The 12,804-nt window shown below is 48.0% G+C and overlaps 1 protein-coding gene across 1 annotated transcript in view; it reads right to left on the bottom strand.

The window, feature by feature from the left end:
• The window catches only part of LOC138525787 (trefoil factor 3-like), an 85,294-nt gene that overhangs the window by 19,014 nt on the left and 53,476 nt on the right, over positions 1-12,804 (bottom strand). The window contains exon 2 of the mRNA XM_069635991.1: positions 10,764-10,907. Within this exon, the coding sequence (XP_069492092.1) occupies positions 10,764-10,907 (144 nt within the window). The remainder of the gene's footprint in view (positions 1-10,763; positions 10,908-12,804) is intronic.

Here is a 12,804-nt window from a genome sequence, read left to right as displayed (position 1 = left end):
TTCCAGGCGGATTTCGTTGCTTGACCTGAGGGGTCTTGTTGGCTTGTAGATTATTTTGTTTTGTAGAAATTCTGCCCCCTGTCCACTGATTGTCCTGTGCGTTATGCACATTGTTTTGAAGGTGATGCGATGTTTTACTGGGAGCCACTGTAGTGTTTTTAGGGCAAGGGTGATGTGTTCTCTTCTTGATAGTTTGAGGAGTAGTCTGGCTGCTGCATTTTGGATCCGTTGTACTTTCTTCAGGAAGAAATTCTGGAATTCCGAGGCAGAGGCTGTTTTCATAGTCGATACTTGACATGGTGAGGGCGACGATAGTGAGTGTTTTGTGCGTGAAGGAGAGGAAAGGTAGGATTCTTCTTGCCGTGTGGAGGAAGAAAAAGCATTTCTTGACTGTTGCATTTACTTGTGGGTCTAAGGCTAGGGTGTTGTCCATCAGGACGCCCAGATTTTTTACTACCTTAGATGGTGATGGTGCGGTTCCCATTTCTGTTGGCCACGGGATGGCGATTTCATTCTCTTGGTCTTTGGATATGAACATGATTTCTGTCTTCCCTGGATTGATTTTCAGGTTGCTGGCGTTCATCCAGTTGAAGACTTCTTTTAGACACTTAATGAAGGTTGAATGATCAGCTTGGGTGTCATTGATTTTGTAGATGATTTGGGTATCATCTGCGTAGTTGTAGCATGTAATGTTGTACTTTTTGAAGATTCGGATAACCAGAGTTTGGTAGATGTTGAAGTACAGTGGTGATAGTGAGGATCCTTGTGGCACTCCACATTCATTAAGCTGAATAAATGTGTATGAGTGTTGTGACAAATGAAATGAGCACAGAGCCCATTGCACATTACTGTGCTGGCAGAGGCATATGGACCATTCTGATATTGAGTCCCTATCTGCTGTCTCACCACACCACACACCACACCACCACTTCACACCACCCCTAAACACAATACCACCGCTCCACAACACACTACACTCAATGCCACACCCCATTTGACACCATTCCACACCACCATACACTCACAAAACATCCCCACCACACTCCACACCACTACACTATCACTCCACCCAACTACACACCCACACTGCACAACCACTCCTTTCCATGAGCTCACAACACTCAACATATCCAAACCACCACATCACCACTACATATCATCACTACTCCACCCTGCTGTCCCAAATGATTGCCCCACCACTCCACACCATCAGTTCGCACCACCACTCCACACAACCACAACTCTGTCAGCACGCCACATCACACTCCACTCCACACCAACAAAACACCGCTCCACACACCACACCATCCCATCATTCCACACTACAATCCCACTCCACCATCCCACCACACTTCACCATTCTCCACCCCACTCTACACCCCCATTCCACTCCACACTAACACACCATACAGAGCACCACAGCATTTGACACCAAACCCCACAACTCATCTTGCCACACCACCACTGGTCACCTCCACAACTCTACAATGCCACTCCACACCCCACATCACTACTCCACACCACCACACATCCACACTTGCATCAACTCTTCACACCTCTACACCCCCTCCACACCTCATTCCAAAGCCCAACACCACTCCACACGTTCACACCATCGCTCAGATCATGCCACTCCCACTCCACACCTCCACACCCCTCTCCACAACACCATCCCCCATTCCAGATGATCAAACTCCCACTTCAAACCACCACTCCACACCAGAAATCAGACCATCACTCCTCACCTTCACACCTCCACATCACTCCACACCTCACTATGATACTGCCAGCCCGCCACTCTACTACTTCACCCTACCCAACCACACAAACTCGCTCCACAATACCACTCCACTCCACCATCCACCCAACCTCACCACTTAACCCTCACACCAGTTTAACTAACACACACACTCTAACCCACCCCACCACCCTACTCTAAACCCATGCCCCCTCTACCCACATCCCCTTTCTACCCTGTAACCCCGTTCTACCATATAGCCCACCACAGTCCTTCCCTTCACCACCCCTCACAGGTCCTGACTCTACCCTTGTCCCATTCCTTCCCTGCCCCAACACACGCTACACATACCCACCCTTTCACAAGCCCTCTTTACACCCACTCTCACTTCCTCACACCTCTACCCTATCATTCTTCACCACTCTAATCCCACCCACCTACCCTTCCGCACCCCTCTCCACTCCCACCCACACTTCCTCACCCCTCTCACCCACCACCCTTCCCCCTCAAATCCCACTCACCCTTCCTCTTCCACCACCTACCTACCATTCCTCAGCCCTTTATAAACCTGCCAAACCAATGCCCCTCCCCTCTACCATCACCCACCTGAACTTCCTCAGCCCACTCCACCCCATCCACATTCTCTTCCCGTCTCTCTATCCCCACTCAAGCACCCTCCCCTACCCTCTTCTACCCCACCCACCTTTCCTCACCCCTCTCCACCCCATTGAGCAACCCTTCCCCACTGCTCTCTGAAATTCCACACCACTATCTACCTTCACCCATCCAACCTCACACAGGCTAACCACCCCAGCTGCCCTTCCACACCTCTCGCTATACCCACACAGCCTTCCTCATCCCTCCCTACACCACATCCCTTCCTCATCCCTCGGTACCAAAACCAACCCTTGCTCACCCCTCTCTACTCCCACACAGTGGTGTAACACAAAATGTGGTGGCCCCCCTGCGAGCCATGCTGAGGGGGCCCCCCTAACTCAGCAACAAATCAAGGGTTGCGCCACACTCTGAGCCAGCCTAGATTATCACACTTGCGCACTATGCACAAATGTGCTGCTGAAGGGATATGCCGCACACTGCACTAAGAGAAAGATATAAATATGTGTTTTAATATAATGTACAGCACACTTTCTGAGAAAAATTGGCTAAAAGCCAGAGTGTTTGCAATTGTTTTGTAGGGTAACACCAATCCAATAGATGCAAGTCACCAAAAGTGAACACAAACATGAATGCTTTGCTATTAAAAATGCCATGCCACAATGTAAACATGTCCAACTGGCTGCACAATGTAGACCAGTGTAGACACGTAATAACAATATAGGAAATCTTGCCAGGCGACATTTAGACATATCTAGACTGGCTGCACCAAAATGCCAGTCGAAGCAATAACATTCATCAAGAAGAGAACACACATTCAAGCCTGTGTCTCTGTGGCCTCTAACAACACGGCCAAACTCTTAAAAATCTGAAAAGAACTGGTAAATCCAGTTGCGGTCTTTACCTCTCCTGTTCACTCCCAGGCCCTCTGTATGGCTCTGTCATCTCGCTTCTCCGCTAAAACTCAGGACATCCTGTCCTCCATCTCCTCTTCCTCCCCCTCTTCCTCTCTCGGCCCCCCTTTGGCTATCTCTACCTCTGGTCTTCCTTTCTCCTCTTAATCTCTGACAACACCTGACGAGTTTTCTAGACAAGTCCGATCTATGAAAGTGTCATCCAAACAGGTGCTCTCCTGCTCCACCAGAAACATCAAGAAACATATTGACACCCTGGCTCCAGCCTTGACCGATTTCTGTAATCATTCTTTCGCCACTGGAACGTTCCCCTCTCCCGTTAAGCCCCCCCTTATGCACCCACTCCTCAAGAAGCCATCTGCCAATCCTGCATGCCCGGCAAACTATTGTTCAATCTCCATCACCCCTTTCCTGGGCAAACTGTTGGAAAAGCTGGCCATCTCCCAGCTTACTCTCCACATGGAATCTGTTGGCTGTCTAAATGACCATCAGTCTGGCTTCAGAGCTGGCAGAGGCACGGAAATTGCTGTCCTGAACACCTGTGAAGATTTGCTCTCTAACCTTGAGTCCAGCATTCCTTCTGTCCTCATCATCCTTGATCTTTCCTCTGCTTTCGACACGGTCAACCATGCCATCCTGATCAATCATGATCAATCGACTCCATGTGAACCTGGGCATCACAGATCAGGCCATTGAGTGTCTGAACTCCTTCCTCTTGGACTGCCCCTCCTAGGTCCAACTTGGTCCCTTTCTCTACGCTCCATCCTCTCCCTCTGGTTTTTCAACCTCTACATGGCCCCTTTTGCCCATCGGATTTCTACATTCTCCTCTAACTTTCAGTGTTATGCGGATGCCATTCTGCTTTCCTTCCAGCTCCCCTCAGACTCCACTCCTCTCTCGCTCATTCCCGTCTATCCATGATTCAGGATTGGTGTGCATCCAACGATCTCTGCCTTGATGTCAGTAAGATGGAGTTCCTTCTGATTTTACTCCTTGCCCTGCTTTCCCTCTCTCACTCTGGCCGCCCACCTCGGGTCCCCTTCCTTCACTTCCTGTGAGGCAAACAACCCTGGTGTCATCTGACTCCACTTTCTCTTTCTCTCCTCACATCTCGGACGTCGCCAAGAAGTCCCACTACCAGCTGTTCCTCCTCAAAGGGACTCTTCCCTTTCTCACTTTCCCACAGAAGCTCACTGTCTCCAGAGCCCTGGTTCTCTCTAGGCTTGACTACTGCAACAGCCTCTTTCACAATCTGCCTTCCTCTACTCTCCAGCCTCTGCACCTAATCCAGAACAGGACTGCAAGACTTATCTTTGGCCTCAAGCCCAGGGATCTTATCTCTCCAGCCCTGAAATATCTCCACTGGTTCCCAGTTGCTTCAAGTATCAAGTTCAAGACCCATTGCATTGTCCACAATGCTTTCCGGACCGAGGGCCCGCACTACATCCAACACTCCCTTCCAAAATATCTTCCTTCTTGAGCCCTTCGCTCAGCTACCTACAACTCACTAAGGGTTAGATGCTTCTCCAGGCAGAGAGTGGGGGGTAGATCTCTTTCCTCTGCAGGTGCCTCCCTCTGGAATAGCCTCCCTGCCCCTCTCAAACTTGAGCCGGACAACCTGAAGCTCTGGAAGCAGCTCATAAATTCCACTTCTCCTCAGCTTTCTCTCTCGCCATCCCCTTCTGGCCTACCTGTCCTACCAGTCTGCTGTACCGACTGGTTGCTTGGACCCCCTCAGAGTCTCTCTGAGTCCAGACTCTTTCTTGAGCAGTCACCCTTGCACTGCCTCTGGGCCTAACATGCACTTAGGGGCTGTAACTGTAACCCTACTGTCCCTTGTTCTCCTTGCACTACCTAGAGCCACGCTGCCCTGGCTGCACTTACTCAGAGAATTGCTGCCCTGTTTTTCCCTCCCCTCTCCCTTGCAGTTGCCCCCTCCCTTTCCCCTTGCACTTCTCGTTCTTAAACTTGTACGATCTGAATGACACAAGGCCTAGTAAGATCGTTTGTCTTGTCCTCTCGCTATCTTCCCTCCCTTGTCTGGTCGCGCCGAGAAACACTTGTGTGCAGGCACGTTATAAATGACTTATATCATATCATTTGATCACAGATGCCCAGAAAAATATACGATGCCGCAGTAATAAACAGCTAGACTGGCAGCACCAAAATGGCAGTCTAGCCAGGTAATTCACTTAGCAGGACTGATTTATCAGAAATGCCCAGTAAAAAAAAGTCATACCAAACTGAGGAATGACTAGACTGCCTGCACCAAAATGCCTCTCTAGCCACTAATACCACATATCATGCCTGCTTAGCCTGGACATGGACAGCCATTATGATTTGTCGTACAATCCTGCCCTCCCCACATATCACCCCTCCCTCCCACCCCAACCTCCAAAATCAGCTCCTTGGCCCAGAATTACCTCCACGTCCCTCTTCCTTGCCCCAGAGCTTACGGTTGAGGCTCCTTGTCTCTTGGTAAGTACTGGGATGAGGAAGAGTGGGACTAGGTGTAATGAAGATTACAGGTAGCTAAGTCAGGCATTACCTCCATGTACCTCTACCTCGTCCCAGTACTTGTGTATGAGGCAGAGTGCCTTATACACAAGTACTGTCTCATACACAGTGGGACGAGGAAGAAAAGGACTAGGAATAATGAACATTACCTATAAGTAATCCAGGCATTAAACACAAGTATTGGTGCAACACCATTGAGTTGACTCAGATTCAGCAGTCCCCCACCCCCTGAAATGATGGGATATGTTGACTCGACCTGGCTGACCTTCAGGGCAGTTGCCAGACAGAACAGGACACAGATGTTAAACGGCACCTGGGTTTCGGTGTTAACAAGAACCCAGCAATTACTAACATAAAGCATTTCACTGTTAGCACCTGCATTCAAATGCCACATTTTTTTAGGCAATTGAAATCGTGATGTGGGTTTAATACTTGCATGCCAGGGGAGTGATTGGAAGGGTAGAGAGGGAACAGGAGACCACTCATTCCCACAGCAGTTCATAAGTGGGTGCTTTCAAACTTAAAGGAGAGAGTTAACTGCTTGTAACATTGAAGCTGTACTAGAATAGTCTCGTTAAAAATCGTAAAGAAATTAGCTGCCCCAAACAAATAAGTTTTCCCCACCCCCATCGCCCATGAAGTTAGCGCCTCTCTCAACATTTGAAGGGTTAGCCCCGAAATGTAGGTTTTGTTGCACCCCTGAACGCAAGCACACACACCATTCACCATATATACACATGCACACCCAGCCATCCATACATTTAAGTGTGTATTCTTTCACCATACTAGCACACCCAGGCAGCCATCCATACATTTAAGTGTGCACCCTTTCACCATACAGGCACACCCAGGCAGCCACCCGTACATTCACATGTGCACCCTTTCAACATACACTCACACATGTCATGGGGTTGAGGGGAGCCCTAACACTTCAAAAAGAAATTGGGCCTCATTACACCTATGCCAGACTGGAAACAACGGTGCCGGTAAGCTTACCGGCACCGTTGTTTCCGGGCCGACAAATGATAGCTCTGCCGGTGGTTGCCGTCCTGCCCGGCAGGTCAGACCTGCCGGGCAGAATGGCACCCACCTACATAGTTTTCACAGAAGCACCGGCACTGTTATTAACAGTGCCGGTGCTTCTGTGGTCCCCATTCCCATAGAGTCCGATAGGACTTAGATGGGGACTTATCATTTGCCGACGCCTGACTTCCCAGACCGCCGGGGTTGTAATCCCCCGGTGTTATCAGGAAGTCGGGCACCGGTAAATCATTACGGGCCTGGCGGCAACCTGCTGGTAGCACTGGCATGGTTACCGTCAAACCCGTAATGAAGCCCATTGTTTCTTTTTGCAGTCACTCTGACTTCATAAAGAAATTATTTCTGTTAAGGACCGAACCATAACGAAAATAATTTCTTTGTGAAGGCAGACTGTCTTCAAAAATAAACTATTTATTTTTGAAGTCATAGGGCTCCCCTCACCCCATGACATGGAGGCCTCCCGCCTAGGGTCTTCCATGCCATGGGAAGGGCGCAGCCCTAGGACTTCAAAAATGAAGTTTCTTTTTGTAGTCACTCTGCTTTCATAAAGAAATTACTTCTGTTACAGAAATAATTTCTTTACGAATGCAGAGGGAATTCAAAAAGAATGTTTTTTTTTTTGGGGAAAAACATATTTTTCTTTTTTTTTCTACAAGTGGGGGCCCTCCCAGGACATGTGCCTGAGGGGCCCCCCGCACAGCGGGGTTTGCGGGGGCCCCTGTTACGCCAGTGCTCCCACACTACTTTACCCCTACCCCACTCCTCTATTCCATACCCATGCGCACCCCCTCTACCCACTCTACCCCAACCCACTCCCTGCATCTCACTGAGCCCCAGACTACCCCACTCATTACCCACCCACTCTACCCACACCTTCCATATATCACCCCTGCAAACCCACACACCCTACCTAATCCCTGCCCACACCCAACAAGGCACCCACCCCAGCTCACCTCTTTCTACCCACACTTTTCCTAGCTCATCCATGTCTATCATGCTCACCTTTGCTTACTGCCTCCCACCTTAGCACACCCCTCGACTTCTTTCTTCCACCTTAGCTCACCCCTACACCGCCACACTAGCTCAACCTTAAAATGCCCATGCTTACTTTAAAAAGTTCCAAACATAGTGTTTGCTGACATGGAACATTAGCAATACACATCGTAAAGCTCCGTTATTTGTCTGCAAGCACTGATTTGAAGACATGTTTGGAATTACTTGCAAATTAGAGGTCAAGTAATTACTGCATTGTTACCTATAAATGTAAAATTCAATAATCAAATGCATACTCCAAAACTATTGGCTTAGCCAATGTGTGTTTGCATTGCAACCGCTGTTCTTTTGGGGACAGCCATAGAGGGACGTCATTTAGGGGTCACCAGGGGTCGCACCTGTGACCCCTGAAGTCTCCCTTGCTACCCCTGTGGTCTCCCTTGCTACCCCTAAAAAAAAGATTATTATTATTATTATTTTTTTTGGAAGGTCCTGGGCTGGGGCCAGCACCATGTGGCTCTTTGTATCTGAAGTGGCTGGTTTTCTTGTTCAGACCTCTTAAAAAAAACAGATGGTTCCACAAGTGCAACATTTTGAGCCGTGACCCTAAATAAGAAAGAATAGGAATACCAAATAATTTGTCTTTCTGGAATTCTATACAATAATTGCTAGACTCATTAAAGGTTCATTTCAGGCACACTTCAGGGGTGAGTCACTGATTGAGTCTGTTCTTAAACACCTCATATTTACAATGCAGACACAAATGTCCAAAAATAATTTAGAGTAGAATAAGCATCCATTTCGGAACAATGGGCCTCATTAGGACCCTGGCGGAGAGGGTTTTACGCCAGCGTAGTGCATGGCGTACCTCTCCGCCATACTACGAGTTCCCGTAGCGCCATGGCGGCCTTTTCCGCCTGGTTTTACCAGGCGGAGAAAACCATGGCGCTACGGGACCTCGTTGTTAATTACGCCACCGTATTTTACGGTGGCGTAATTAACTCCTTCCCCACTCCCATTATACCCTATGGGGCAAAAATGGGAATGGGGAAGGGCAGAATGGGGATTGGGGATTTACCGCCCCGCCAAGGTCGGAATGGGGCGGTAAATCCGCCAACCCCCATGGCGCTATCGGCGGCTTTCCGCCATGCTTCGCGGTGCATTTAGCACCGCGAAATCCGCCTGGGTCGTAATGAGGCCCAATGTATTTTGCTTTTTGCAAGTTGCAGTTATGGCATGTTTTTTTCTGCTGTTGTCTCTGTTATGATCACCACAAGACATTCCATCTCACTGTCCTCGGTGACCTGACAAAATCCTTGTGCCTAAAAGCGTGTGTACAGTGGGGAAATGTTTGACCATAGCACATAAAGTGGCCCTTGTTTTCATTGTGCCACAATGAATGCCTTGTTGTAATGTGTCAATCTTTCCTATCTCCATGGCATGGTGTTCAGTATGTATGTTTGCATGTATGAGGTAACGAGTGCCCAGAGTACGAGATACCCTAAGCGGTCCACGATGCCATTGCTCATTGCTGGTCTCAAGGTGAGCTGCTGTCTGTCATTTCCTACGTCTCTGTTGGTAAAACAGAATGTGAGAAAACCACTCAGAAATGGGCCAGTGGGAAAATTGTGGCAAATCGTGACACTACCGAAAAGTGGCATCGCAGGATCTTCACCCTTGATAAAACTGCAGGAAGTAATATAACACCTGATCTTTGCATGTCATTGCATGTGCATGTTTAGGTGAACAGCCTTCATTACAAAGAACCAGATACTGAGATTAGATAAAGGGGAAACATGCTTAATAATCACATTCTAAGTGTTGTAATAATATGTAATATTAGCACCCTGGGCAGGTGTGTCAGCCAATCAGGCTGCTCAAAGCACTGGCTGAACCTCATGATCCGAGCCAGCGCAAAATTGAGGATGCTAACAGCAATGATCACCAGTTCCTCATACTGGCTAATAGCAATGATCACCAGCTCCTCAGACTGTCTAATAGCAATGATCACCAGTTCCCCAGACTGTCTAATAGCAACAATCACCAGTTCCTCAGACTGTCTAATAGCAATGATCACCAGTTCCTCATACTGGCTAATAGCAATGATCACCAGTTCCTCATACTGGCTAATAGCAACAATCACCAGTTCCTCAGACTGTCTAATAGCAATGGTCACCAGTTCCTCATACTGGCTAATAGCAATGATCACCAGTTCCTCATACTGGCTAATAGCAATGGTCACCAGTTCCTCATACTGTCCAATTGCAATGATCACCAGTTCCTCATACTGGCTAATAGCAATGATCACCAGTTCCTCATACTGGCTAATAGCAATGATCACCAGTTCCTCAGACTGTCTAATAGCAATGATCACCAGTTCCTCATACTAATAGCAATGATCACCAGTTCCTCATACCAATAGCAATGATCACCAGTTCCTCAGACTGCAGAGGGTGGCAAGGGCCCAGGCCCCATTAGATTCGGCACAGGGCCTCAGGCCACTGCACCCAGTACAGTCTGGGGATCCAGTGACTATTGATACATGACTACCCAATTTAAGATGCTCAATTTATCAATTGACGAAGGATGACTGGATAAATCGGAAATGGCACAGATTTTAACCCGTTTTCCTGCAGGTGGAACATCCATGTCCCAGGCAGGGATAAAATATCGAAGCCCCTCTAATTCTGTATCCAGGACTCACATATATTTCAAATTATCCAATCGGTGTTGCAAGGTACAGTATAGCGGGTCATGGTTGTAACTACACGCCGCCCCAAAAGACACTCTTGAATTTGCTGAGTCAGTCATGAGATGGGTGACTCACAAGCCTGCAGTTCAGCACCTCCTTAGTGAGCAATTACAAATGGAAACACGTGACAGTGTGCACTGGAAACATGAGATGAGTCAACCTTGCAGATACCCACCCTGGAGCCGCGACTTACCTGCGGAGAGGGGGAAGTAGCACAATTTCACCCCGGGAGTGCTGGAGTCGAAGCAGCAGCCTCTTCTGTGGCAATGCTCTGCAGAGATGCCTGGGTAGCCGCATTCTATCTTGTCGTTGTGGTGCACGGAGCACTCCTTGCTATCTGCTCAAGATGAGAAAAACCATTGTCAACCAGTTCTTTGCACCAATGAAAACACTCTGGAACTGGTTCAATAAGTAGGCGCAAAGGAAAAACAGCCAAAACTCATAAATATACATTTCTTTTTTCAATCCTCCTATGCATACGAAACCATCTCATAGTACTCGTAACAGTCCACATACTGGACTTTTGACTGACCGCATATAACTTGGAGTGGGTGACATTCTGGCTTGAGTTCTGTTACTGTACATCTTGGAGTGGATGATATCCTAGCTTGAGTCCTGTTACACTATGGGGTTCATTACGACTAAGCCGGACTGGGAAAAATCCAAGTAAAACAGCCGGTACTACCGGCTCTGGAATTTTGCAGGACCGGTTTACTCCGAGTCTACCGGTAGGGGCAGTGAATTAGCGGCAGGCCCAACCTGGACCCTACCAGGAAATAAATCTGTGAAGCACCAGCACTGCTAACAACAGTGCCGGTGCTTCAGTAGTTCACATCCCCTGGAGTCCTTGGGGACTCCAGGGGATGTGAACTTACCGCCATTGCCTGCACCCATAATATCCTGGTAACACCGGGATATAGGGCGCTGGGAATGATATGGCGAGTCTGCCGGTAACCCACCGGTTGCACCAGGGGGTTACCGGCAGACCTCTAAGGAGGCCCTATGTCTTGGAGTGGGGGATATTCTCACTCTTATTATATGGCTTGAATTGGGGAATATACTGGTTTGAATCCTGTTACTATATGTCTTTGAGTGGGGGGGGTATCCTGGTTTTAGCCCTGTTACTATATGTCTTGGAGTGGGTGATATCCTGCCTTGCATCCTGTTCTTATTTGTCTTGGAGTTGGTGATATCCTGGCTTGCATCCTATTACTATATGTCTTGGAGTGGGTGATATCCTGGTTTGCATCCTGTTACTATTTGTCTTGGATTGGGTGGTATCGTGGCTTGCGTCCTGTTACTATCTGTCTTCGCTTGGGGGATATACTGGCTGGACTCCTCTTACTTTATATCATGGAATGGAGGATATCCTAGCTTGAGCCATGTTACTACATGTCCTGGAGTGGAAGGTATGCTGGCATGAGCCGTGTTGCTATATGCCCTGGAATGGAAGAGATATTGGCTTGAGTCCTGTTACTATATCTTTTGTAGTGAAAGATCCTAACTTCTGTTATTATATGTCTTGGAGAGGGTGACCTTCTGGCTTGAGTCCTGTTACTATGTTTCTTGGAGTTCGGTTGAATTATCACGCGTAGTGGTAGATATCCTGGTTTGTGTGTTTTCGATATATATCTTGGAGTTCAGGATATCCTTCCTTGAGACCTGTTGATATATCTCTTGGAGTGGGTAATATCCTATTTTCAGTACTGTTACTATATTTCTTGGAGTGGGGGGATATCTTGGATTTAGCCTTTTTGCTGTAGCTCATGGGGCGGGGCATATCCTGCTTTGATCACGGTTGATATAGCTCATGGAGCGGGGAATATCCTGCATTGATCCCGGGTTGATATATCTTTTAGAGTGGGGGATATCCTGGCTTCAGCCCTGTTGATATTTGTCTTGCAGTTGGGAACATCCTGGCTTCAGTCCAGTAGACAACTAAGATAAATTGATTAACGTGGCTCTTCCTAGCATTGTTAACTCTTCCTTGCATTGTTAAAAACTTTCTCCACTGAAGGGGTGCAGAGGATATCAGCTGCACCCCTTCAGTGGACAAAGCTTCTGCAGATGGCATTACTCCTTCCACGAATGTATCTGGGGCCTACGTAAAGTGTGGTTGCATGGCTGTGGGCTGCCACTAATAGTGTCAAAGAAATCATTAAGAGCAATGGAAGCTAAACACACACATTTACTTGAGCCCCTTTTCAATGTGACAGGGTTGATAATTTGCCTCA

This window comes from Ambystoma mexicanum, chromosome 7p, assembly GCF_040938575.1.
Source record: "Ambystoma mexicanum isolate Mex_15411 chromosome 7p, UKY_AmexF1_1, whole genome shotgun sequence".
Taxonomy (NCBI): Eukaryota; Metazoa; Chordata; class Amphibia; order Caudata; family Ambystomatidae; genus Ambystoma; species Ambystoma mexicanum.
The sequence above is the reverse complement of the archived record's forward strand: the minus strand, read 5'-3'. Positions and strand labels throughout refer to the sequence as shown.